The 12,530-nt window shown below is 42.4% G+C and overlaps 1 protein-coding gene across 3 annotated transcripts in view; it reads right to left on the reverse strand.

The window, feature by feature from the left end:
- Positions 1–12,530, reverse strand: part of DTD1 (D-aminoacyl-tRNA deacylase 1) — a 183,052-nt gene that overhangs the window by 163,752 nt on the left and 6,770 nt on the right. For all 3 annotated transcript variants that reach the window (XR_011431076.1, XR_011431077.1, XM_023626045.2), the window contains exon 3: positions 11,824–12,059. Coding sequence is in view for 1 of the 3 variants with exons in the window: in XM_023626045.2 (XP_023481813.1) it covers positions 11,824–12,059 (236 nt within the window). In the remaining 2 variants the exon portion in view is untranslated. The remainder of the gene's footprint in view (positions 1–11,823; positions 12,060–12,530) is intronic.

Genomic DNA, 12,530 nt, shown 5'->3' on the forward strand with positions numbered 1-12,530 from the left:
CTTCTCAAACTATTCCAAAAAGTTGAAGAAGATGGAACACTTCCTAACACATTTTATGAGGCCAACATTACCCTGATCCCAAAGCCAGACAAAGACAAAACAAAGAAGGAAAATTACAGGCCAATATCGCTGATGAACACAGATGCAAAAATCACCAACAAAATAATGGAAAATCAAATACAGCAATACTGAAAAAAGATTATACACCATGATCGAGTGGGATTTATACAGGAATGTAGGGATGGTTCGACATCTGCAAATCAATCAATGTAACACACCTCATTAACAAAATGAAGAATAAAAGCCGCATCATCGTCTCAATAGACACAAAGGAAGCATTTGATAAGATTCAATAGCCATTAATGATAAAAACTCTCAGTAAAATGGGTATAGAAGGAAAGTACCTCAACATAATACAGGTGATATACGACAAAGCCACGGCCAACATCATACTCAACAGGGAAAAAGTGAGAGCTATCCCTCCGAGAACAGGAACAAGAAAAGGGTCCCCACTCTCACCACTCTTATTCAACATAGTACTGGAGGTTTTGGCCAGAGCAATTAGGCAAGAAAAACAAATAAAAGGAATCAAAACAGGCAATGAAGAAGCGAAATTCTTGCTGTTTGCAGATGACATGATTTTATATATAGAAAACCCTAAAGAATCCATCAGAAAACTATTAGAAATAATCAACAACTACAGAAAAGTTGCAGGGCACAAAGCTAACTTAGAAAAATCAGTGCCATTTCTATACTCTAATAACAAACTAACAGAAAGAGAAGTCAAGAATATAATCCCATTTACAATCACAACGAAAAGAATAAAATAGCTAGGAATAAACTTAACCGGGGAGGTGAAGGACTTATACAATGAAAACTATAAGACACTATTGAAAGAAAGAGATGATGACATAAAGAGATGGAAAGAGATTCCATGCATATGGATTGGAAGAATGAACATAGTTGAAATGTCCATACTACCCAAAGCAATCTACAGATTCAATGCAATCCCAATCAGAATCCCAATGACATTCTTCACGGAAAAGAACAAAGAATCCTAAATTTCATATGGGCCAACCAAAGACCCTGAATTGCTAAAGCAATACTGAGAAAAAAGAACAAAGCTGGAGGCATCACAATCCCTGACTTTAAAATGTACTACAAAGCCATAGTGACCAAAATGGCATGGTACTGGTACAAAAACAGGCACACAGATCAATGGAACAGAACTGAAAGCCCAGAAATAAAACTGCAATCTATGGACAGCTAATCTTCGACAAAGGTACCATGAACACACAATGGAGAAAAGACAGTCTCTTCAGTAAATGGTGCTGGGAAAACTGGACAGTCACATGCATAAGAATGAAAGTAGACCATTATCTCACACCATACTCAAAAATAAACTCAAAATGGATCAAAGACTTGAAGGTAAGTCCTGAAACCATAAAACTCCTGGAAGATAATATACGTAGTATACTCTTTGACATCAAACTTAAAAGGATCTTTTCCAACACCATGTCTTCTCAGACAAGGGAAACAAAAGGAAAAATAAACAAGTGGGACATCATCAGACCAAAAAGCTTCTGCAAGGCAAAAGAAACCAGAATCAAAACCAAAAGACAACCCACCAACTTGGAGAAAATTTTTGCAAATCATATATCCAACAAGGGGTTAATCTCCATAATATATAAGGAACTCACACAATTGAACAACAACAAGAAAAACGGCCTGATCAAAAAAGGGGCAGAGGATATGAACAGACATTTTTCCAAACAAGATATACAGATGGCCAATAAACACATGAAAAGATGTCAACATCACTTATCATCAGGGAAATGCAAATCAAAACTACACTAAGATACCACCTTACACCTGTTAAAATGGCTATAATCACTAAGACTAAATATAACAAATGTTGAAGACGGTGTGGAGAGAAGGGAACCCTCATACACTTCTGGTGGGAATGCAAACTGGTGCAGCCACTATGGAAAACAGTATGGAGATTCCTCAAAAAACTAAAACTAGAAATACCATATGACCCAGCTACCCCACTACTGGATACCTACCCAAACAACTTGAAATCAACAATCCAAAGTGACATACACATCCCTGTGTTCATTGCACACTATTCCCAATAGCCAAGACATGCAAACAATCCAAGTGCCCATCGACCCATGACCGGTTAAAGAAGATGTGGTATATATACAACGGAATACTACTCGGCCATAAAAAAAGACAAATTCATCCCACTTGCCACAACATGGAAGGAATATGTTAAGTGAAATAAGCCAGACTGAGAAAGACAAACACCAGATGATTTCACTCATATGTGGAATATGAACAAACTCATAGACAAGGAAAACAGTTCAGTGGTTACCAAGGGAAAGGGGGTGGGAGTTGGGCACAGGGGGTGAAGGGGAGCACTTATGTGGTGACAGTCAAGAAATAACATACCACTGAAACCTCATATTGATGCAAACTATTACAACCTCAATAACAACAACAAAAAAAAAAGAATGAAAGTAGACCATTATCTTTTTCCCAACAAAAAAACACTACTCAAAATAGATGCAAGGCTTGAAGGTAAAACCTGAAACCATAAAATTCCTAGAAGAAAATATAGGAAGTACACTCTTTCACATAGGTCTTAGAAGGCTCTTTTCGAATACCATGTCTACTCAGGCAAGGGTAAAAACAGAAAAAATAAACAAGTGGGACTTCATCAGACTAAAGAGCTTCTGCAAGGCAAAGGAAGCCAGGAACAAAATGAAAAGACAATCCACCAACTGGGAGAAAATATTTGCAAATCATGTATCCAACATGGGGTTAATCTCCCAAATATATACAGAACTCACACAACTCAATAGCAAATAAACAAACAACCCAATCAAAAAATGGGCAAAGGATATGAACAGATATTTTTCCAAAGAAGATATACAGATGGCCAAAACGCAAATGAAAAGATGTTCAACGTCACTAATCATCAGGGAAATGCAAATCAAAACTACACTAAGGGCGCCAGCCCTGTGGCCGAGTGGTTAACTTCGTGTGCTTTGCTGTGGCAGCCCAGGGTTTCACCCATTCAGATCCTGGGTGAGGACTGGCTCCGCTCATCAGGCCATGCTGAGGTGGCGTCCCACAAAGCAGAACCAGAAGGACCTACAACCAGAATATGCAACTATGTACTGGGGGGCTTTGGGGAGAAGAAGAAAAAAAAGAAAAATTTGCAACAGATGTTAGCTCAGGTGCCAATCTTTAAAAAAAAAAACTACACTAAGATATCACCCTACATTCATTAGAATGGCTATACTCACCAAGACAAAAAAAGACAAATGTTGGAGAGGATGTAGAGAAAAGGGAACCCTCATACGCTACTGGTGGGAATGCAAACTGGTGCAGCCACTATGGAAAATAGTATGGAGAGTTCTCAAAAAATTAAAAACAGAAATGCCATATGACCCACCTATCCTACTTCTGGATATTTATCCAAAGAACATGAAATCAACAATTCAAAAAGACTTATGCACCCCTATATTCATTGCAGCATTATTCACAACAGCCAAGATGTGGAAGCAACCCAAGTGCCTGATGACTAGATAAAGAAGATGTGGTATATATACACAACAGAATAGTACTCAGCCACAAAAAAAGACAAAATCATCCCATTCACAACAACCTGGATGGACCCTGAGGATATTACGTTAAGCGAAATCAGCCAGACAGAGAAAGACACACACTGTATGATTTTACTCATACATGGAAGAAAAACTAACACATGGACAAAGAGAACAGTTTGGTCGTTACCAGAGGGGAAGAGTGTTGGGGGGTGGGTATAAGGGGTAAAGGGGCCTATTTATATGGCGACTGACAAATAATAACGTACAACTGAAATTTCACAGTGTTATAAATGCTTACGACCTCAATAAAATAAAATAAATAAATAAGTAAAGCAGATCCCTCAGCCCCCAGCCAAGACCACATGGATCAGAGACAAGTGCTCACCAAGCCCTTCCTAGATTCTTGACCCACAAATTGTGAGAAAGACACAATGGTTATTTTTAAGCCACTAAGTTTAGGGGTAGTATGTTACGCAGCAATAGATAAGGGGAGCATAAGGCAAGGTAGGCAAGTTCCTGCAAAGAGGAGATGCTCCAACAAAGCCATAGGGTCAGGGGGCCAGCAGAACCAAACTAGAGCGTGGAAGGGTATAAGGACAGATGCAAACGCAGGGGACTCCCAACACACTGCCCCCAAACAGGGCAAGAGTGCTGAAATTTCTAGTCATGTAGGTGTGGTGGGCCAGCTTGGTTTAAAGTACCCAGTCAAGGCCAAGTGGGGCAGAACAGGCCCCAATGTGCCATTCAGGGTGATTATGCCACTTGTACCTTACCTCCCAGCTGCTGAAAGACGAGACAGGTGAAAGTGACCCTTATGAATTGCACACACATCTATGACAGTCCTCTCCCCAACCCCGCCCACAGGAAGGCAGAGTACTGCTAGGACAGCCCACTCCCCTTGCCCATATTCCTATTAATCCCACCTCCCAGTGGCCCACCAATAAACAAGGCAAGGACACAGAAGAGCACTCTCAGGTAGTTCTCCCAGCAGGTATTCATCCCTCCTCCTTCCCAACAGCCCCAGACTTCCACTGTGGCTCCACAAGGTCCCCTGGACACTGACTCCACACTCCCTGAAACACGTGACCTGAGCTGAGCCATGCAGTCCATCCCACTTTGGTTCAAGGGTGGACACGTGACTCAAGTTGGTCCAATCAGTCACCTTCATGATTTCTGCTTGAAGTGCAGAGACAAAGGCTCGTTCTCTTGGGAAGGTAAATTGTGAAGACTGCAACCATCGTTGCTATCCTGCAGAAGGCCAGCCTGAGGACAAGGCTGACACACACACAGGAAAGCAGGGTTCACAGAATCCCAGAGAAGCAGTCACAGAAGTAAGGACAGAGGGAATCTCTAGCTGAAGCTGAACCTGAACTCATCACAACTCTGCATGTTTCAATCATAAAGCGATAAACCCTCTATTATTTAGGACAGTTGGGCAGGGCTGTCTGTTTCTTGCACCCAGAAGCTTTCTACCCGTTGCAGAAGCTTCAGCTACTTTTGCAGTAATCACCTGAGACCTCCCTCAATTCCAGTCAACCCCAATTCTGACCCCTTAACTTGGTGGCCCCGCAGACCCCACAGTTACTCTGCAGACTCCACACATGGAGACAATGCTCCCCACTCTGATGCTCACTGCTCCATCAGGGACCAGCTCACGCACACCCAACTTGTTTTGCTCCTGACTGCCTAAGTGCCCTAGCCAAGCACCCTTCTCCCCCAGAACAGTCTGGGATCACTCCCTTCAAGCTGCATGCTGATCTTAGGTAACTTTGCCCAGTGTCCTGAATGTTAATATTTAACCCATTTTCACCTACATAAAAATGTTGGTGGATGGGCACTCATGGGAATCTGCCATGCAGTTTATCCTCCAGGAGGGTGACTGACCACCCTGAAAATTCTGGCTCTACCCTTCATCCAAAAGTGCAGAGCAAATCATAGTAAGGCAAAACAGATCAGGGGCTGGAGATGGGGAAGGGCATGACTACAAAGGGGCGGCAAAGGGCTGACTGTGGGAGTAGTTACATAACTATGGGGATTTGCCAGAACTCACAGAACTGAAGTCTAAAGAGTGAATTTTACTGCATGCCAAAAATAAACGAATAAAGTAAACAAAAAGAGAGAAAGAAAGGAAGGAAGGAAGAAAAGAAAGCAAGTGTGCAGCCTTAGGAAATTTGCTGGGACACAGGAAGAGCCTATGAAGGGTCACACTGCAAAACACTTTCTGATACTACAGCTTGCATCTTCCCTCTCCCTTTGGGTCCCAGTTTAGACATCTCTTCCTATTTGCCCTTGCTGTGAACAAAGAGAGAAGCAGGCCAATCCACCACATGACCAAGTTATCAGATTGTCAATGTTTTTCAGTGTTTTGGTCTCTCTTCCACTCTTCCCTCCAAGTTTGTCCCTGAACCTCCTGGACCCTGTCAGGCCAGTCACACACCTGCCTAGAACTAGACAAGAATATGCATCTTTCCTGGGGACTTCGTCATGAGCCCTGCTGTTCCTCCAAGCAGAGTAGACTGCCTGATGGTCATCCTGACCCCTACCTCATCTCATACGCTTATAGGAGCACTGCGCTGAGGATATCATCGGGCCTAAACAGTACCGAGAACTGCCCTGCTGCCGGGCTGCTTCCTGGGGTGACCAGTCATCCATTTTCCCAGAACTGAGGGGTTTCTGAGAATGCAGGCTCTTCAGTGCTAAAACCAAGAGAGTCCTGGGTAACCTGACCTCTGCTCTGAGGTTCACCTGTCTTCTGCCCTGGGTCTTTACAACAAAAGGAGAAGAGGCCCTCAGAGTTTAGGGAAGAGAAGCAAGTAAGGGTGTTTCCAAAGTAAGTGACATGCTATCTATTAGTGCCAGCTTCTATGTAACCAGGAGTGAGTGTACACGCCCAAGTGGATGCATAAAGAGTAACAACCTTCCACCTGGCTACTAGTGTGATGAGTCAAGAAGGTCCAACACAGGACCACTCAAACACAGAACAGACACACACGAGCCCAACGACATGAGCCACCACTACCCCAGCACCTACCTCTGTTATTCAGCCCCAAACACTCCCTCAAGGCATACATCACACACAACTCGTAAATAAGGGAATGCGCCCATAACACAGAGGCTGCCTGGGGTCAGAGGTTGGTTTTCTTAAGCTAGGACAGCCAGAACAGTGGGAGTAAAATGATCACCTTCAGCAAAAAAGGGAAAAGCCCCCAGACTGGCAGCAGAAAGCCTTCTGACTGTATTTTATAAAGCGAAAAACAGGCACCGGCCCCATGGCCAAGTGGTTAAGTTTGCGCGCTCTGCTTTGGTGGTCTGGGGTTTCACTGGTTCGAATCCTGGGCGCGGACATGGCACCGCTCATCAGGCCATGCTGAGGTGGCATCCCACATAGCACAACTAGAAGGACCTACAACTAGAATACACAACTATGTGCTGGGGGACTTTGGGGAAAAAGGACAGGGAAAAAAAAAAAAGATTGGCAACAGATGTTAGCTCAGGTGCCAATCTAAAAAAAAAGAAAAACAAGTGCCCACTCCCTTTTGGCCCAGCCATGGATCTTCATTGGTTTTCCCATGAGCCCTGATAGTCTTAGTGGTGGTTTTGCAGAATGTGAGCTTCTTCAGAAACATGTATCTTGCTACAGCAGAAACAGCCACGCTTGTTTACTCTCTTTCCCGCTAGACTGGGAGCTCCTTTACAGCAGGAACAGCAGCTCTGCTGCTCAGCACCACATAACCAAAGCCTGGTACAAGGGCTGGCAGATAATCAGTGTCTTATCAATAGAGCAGGCACAAAAACATGACTTGAATGGAACCAATAAAATCTCCCCCAACAGAAATAGGGCTAAAATTCTAGATTAACATCACTGCTCCGAGATGAAGGACCACCTGGCGTCAGGCTGTACTGCTCCCCTCTTACTAGACCTACTCGAGATCCAACAACCCCTCCAGTGATCTCCTTAAGCACAGCAGAGAAGGCAGGAAAGTCTCAACAGATGTGACGAATTCAGAAGGATAGTGAAAAGGCCAACAAGTCAAGAGGATGTGAATTCTACAGTGAAGCGAAGATGTCAGTGAAGCTTGGCCTCTAGAGATGGCTGCTGGTCCATTCCAGGCTCTGCCACTTACATGCTGAGTGACCTTCCATGGTTACCTTGCTGCAGAATGCGGGTAATCCTACTGCCCACCTGGTAGGGTTGCTGTCAGGATTCCATGATTCTAAGAATGGAGGTGTTTACTCTTGCACAAGGCCTGGCACATCATAAGCCCTTGACAGATGTATTTTCGCATGCCTTACACTAATAATAATATTAATAGGAATAATAATAATAAAAGCATGTGAGGACCAAACCATAACTAGCTTGCCCTCCAGGGTTCCCATTCCACACGGAACCCAGGGAAACAGCTTGGGGTCCCATCACCAAGCAGACTAGGAACCCAGGTCAGTAGACTTTGCTGTCCAGCACATAAGCCACAGCTGAGTCCATGGCTAAAGGTGCATGGGTACTCGCTGAGGCAGTGAAGGAAGAAAGAGAAGGCACGAAGGAGACAACAATCTTCCCCTCGGTCTTTAACAGGTAAGAGAGGCAAAATAAATATAAATTTAAAATAAATTTTCAGTCATTAAAGAAGAAAGAAGTGAAAATAAATGTTAAATCTCATTAAACCAAAAGCCAAGACAATGAAAAATCCTGAGTGTCCATCAACACTATATATATAAGACCAACTATTATTCAGCCATAAAAAATAATGAAATCTGGTCATTTTTGACAACACCGATGGACTCTGAGGGCTTTACACTAAGTGAGATGAGTCAAAGACAAATACTCCATGATCTCACTTATATGTGGAATCTGAAAAAACCAAACTCATAGATACAGAGAACAGACTGGTGGTTGTCAGAGGTGGGGGAGGGAGGGAGTGGGAAATGGGTAAAGGTGGCCAAAAGGTACCATTTCCAGTTATAAGATAAATAAGTTCTAGGGATATAATGTACAGCATGGTGACCGAAGTTAACAATACTGTATCATATATTAAAAGTTGCTAGGAATACCATAGGACCCAGCTATCCCACTACTGGGTATCTATCCAAACAACTTGAATTCAACGATCCAAAGTGACCTATGCAACCCTATGTTCATTGCAGCACTATTCACTATAGTCAAGGCATGGAAGCAACCTAGGTGCCCAGGGACTGATGACTGGATAAAGAAGATGTGGTGTATACATACCATGGAATACTACTCAGCCATAAAAAAAGACAAATTGATCCCATTTGCAACAGCATGGATGGACCTGGAGGGTATTATGTTAAGCAAAATAAGCCAGACTGAGAAAGTCAAACACCGGATGATTTCACTCATATGTGGAATATAAACAAACACATGCACAAAGAGAACAGCTCAGTGGTTACCAGAGGAAGGGGGGTGGGAGGTAGGCACAGGGGGTGAAGGGGAGCACTTATGTGGTGACAGAGAAGAAACAACGTACAACTGAAATTTCACAATGACGTAAACTATTATGAACTCAATAAAAAAAAGTTGCTAGCAGAGCAGATCTTCAAAGCTCTCATCACAAGACAAAAAATGTAACTATGTAAGGTGACAGATGTTAACTGAACTTACTGTGGTGATCACTTCATAATACATGCATATAGCAAATCATCATGTTATACAACTAAAACTAAAAGGGCATTACATATCAATTATATTTCAATAAAACTGGGGAGAAATTTAAATTTTGTAATCTAATTAAAGTACTTTAAGTCTTAAAGTTGCTATAGCGGCCCTGAAAATCCTCAAATAAGGAAAATGTATTTAGCAGTTTGTTTGTGTTCCAACATCCCTTCAGCTCACATAGGGCTTTCCATTTTAGAGCTGGAAGCCAAATTCTCAAAATTAACCAAAAGACAGCAAACGTATAAATCATGCTCTACGCATTTGCCACTGAAGACCGTAGAAGAGATAAAAGGCTGAAAGAGTGAGTAATGCACTGTTGATAGCACTGTAGTGCCTCCAAAAGTCCAAAGGATTTGGAAATAAATTTTGATTAAAACTCCTTGCATTATTCATGTCTATTTACCATCACAATGATCAGATGTATCATATCCCATGAGCTTAAATTCTGATCCATTATAAAATTATATTGTTTACAGTACATTGCTTCAGGCACTTCATATAATTACCTGGATAAAATACACATCATTTCAAAAAGTAAAAGGTGTTTCTAGGAACACAAAGCACCTGAAAATACACAAAACACTCCTCTTTAAGGACTTAGATGAAAACTGTTTTGTTTTCACTCAAGCATTCCTTAACACCCACCAATGTTCTCCCACTTAAAGTGCCTTCACTTATGCTTTTATGATATTCTTTGTGCTCATCCTTTCAAGGGACCTCAAAGCATTCTAAAATACGTCTGAGATTACTCAGAAATGGGATGATTCTACAAACATCAAGCAGAGAAGACAATGCTGGCAGCATTTAATCCTCGGCTCGGTAAAGAAAAATAATTATTCAGAGGACTTGACTTAATTACTAATTCTGGGAAGAAACATGTTTGCAGCAAAGCCACATCGGAGAATCCCAGTGGCCACAGGTGGGAGAAAGTACTGGAGACACCCATGACCAGACTTGTGAATGGAGTTCTAAACTTGGATTTTTCCAGAAGAGGCAAATATATTCTGCTCTACCAGGACCCACGTAAAAGTGGGATTGGATGTAAGGTAGGAGTGTCCTGATCACACACAATCTATGTGTCCTTATGGCAAATGGAGACTTTATATAAGTCAAAGGAGAATTAAAATAAAAGGAAATGGCAAAGGGGTAGGAATATCGCTCGTCTAAACATGAGCGAATCTGATGAGCTGATAATCCTCAACATGGGGCTCTGCTAAGAGCTTCGAGCTCATGGAATAACTTTTATTGCTTATTGTTGAAAATAGGTCCAATAAAAAACGGATCTGGATTTGTTCAATCCAGAGAGAGAACATTAAAGTATAGGAAAGACTACAGAGTTAACTATTAACAACTATTAGATGTCTACAAAAGGGTATGATGGCAGCAAAAGAAACTGCAGTTAGATATTGAAAGAGACATTCTACCTAGAAAGGTCTGATCCTGAGGTGCATTACCAAAGGAGGCTAAATTTGTTGTCCAATAACTTGAAGAAATGGGCAGAACATGATGGTATCAAATGCAATTTAACCCCAGAAACATGAAAACAGACTAGAAATGAATGGTTCTCTCAAAAAGATTCATAATTTCAGATTTATAATTCTCCCACAAACCCAGACCACTATTCTGAGCCATTTTTCAGATTTAATATTGGTTGGTCAAAGTAGGTTGGCATTCCTGACAATAACAGTTAAGCCAAGACCTAAACCCATATTGTCCAATATGACAGCCATTAGCCACACAGCTACTGGGCACGTGAAGTGTGGCTGGTCCAATCTGAGAAGTGCTGTCAGTATAAACTACACACCAGATTTAGAAGAAAAAGTACAAGAAAAAGAACGTAAAATATCTCATTCATAACTTTTTATGGTGATTACATGGTGAAATCATAATATTTGGGATATACTGGGCTAAATAAAATATACTTGTAAAATCAATTTCACTTGTTTCTTCTTACCTTTTTTAATATGGCTACTTGAAATTTACATGTGGCTCATATTTGTGGCTTGCATTGTATTTCTCTCAGACAGGGTAAGCGACCAAAATAAAACACCACTATATCAGACACACTTGTGTGTTGCTAAACACTTTCAAATGTGAACAGAAGAATGAAGAAGGAAGAAAGGTAACAGAGGCATTCAGAGGACACGTACAACAGCAGCAGTAGCAGCAGCCTTTATGCTGTTTTAAGTAAGTAATAAACATAAACAACAGGAGGCCCGGCCCCGTAGCCAAGTGGTTAAGTTTGTGCGCTCCGCTTCGGCGGCCCAGGGTTTCGCCGGTTCGAATCCTGGGCGCGGTCATGGCACCACTCGTCAGGCCATGTTGAGGCAGTGTCCCACATGTCACAACTAGAGGGACACACAACTAAAATATACAACTATGTACTGGGGGGATTTGAGGAGAAAAAGAAAAAAAAAACCATAAACAACAAACTTTCTGGAAAAGGCCATGTTGCAATTGCAGATTCTCTTCTCCCCCTGCCTGGAAGTGTCCTGGAAACTCCCCTCCCAGCAAGCTCCCTCTCCTGCCTACCTTTGATGAGCTCCGGCCTGTAAGTCTTGCGCAGCTGCTCCAGGAAGCTGTTATAGAAGCCCTCTGCCTGCTCCGTGGGCATCGCCAAGTGGAAGTCGGGCTTGTTCCCCTTGAGGACGCACTGGAGGGTAAACTGGCTGATGCACAGCACCTCATACTGCTTGTCCATCACACTCTTTGACCAGTGTTTCCCACTTTCATCCTCAAACACACGCAGGTTTAAAATCTTCCGGACCCTAAGGGGAAATACAGCAGTGAGAGCCACCTGAAGAATCACAAGCCACCCAGCACACTCCATCCCCCAAACTGTCACCAGCACCCTGCCAAATAAGAACATAATATTGTCTCCATCGCTTATAGGAGGTGTGACCACAGGCAAGTTACTTATCTACTCTATGCCTCAGTTTCCTCATCTGTAATATGGGGTAATAACAGTCCTACCTCACAGGGTTGTTTGGAGATTTCCTTTTTTTGCCAGTCCCTCCAATTCACAGCAGCTGCTGGTGGGGAGTGGCGCTAAGAGGACAGCCACCCATTATCTGCTCCTTCAAATTGGAGGATATGTCAAAACAAGGGTCCAATTCTAATTTTTTATAGAAGCATTCCATCTTTAGCCTGGGATAAATGACACCCCATTTTTCCACCCTTTCTTGGAGCTACTCAAAATGAACAATTCAGCAAATATCCTGGAGAAAACTCATGGTTAT

This window comes from Equus caballus, chromosome 22, assembly GCF_041296265.1.
Source record: "Equus caballus isolate H_3958 breed thoroughbred chromosome 22, TB-T2T, whole genome shotgun sequence".
Taxonomy (NCBI): domain Eukaryota; kingdom Metazoa; phylum Chordata; class Mammalia; order Perissodactyla; family Equidae; genus Equus; species Equus caballus.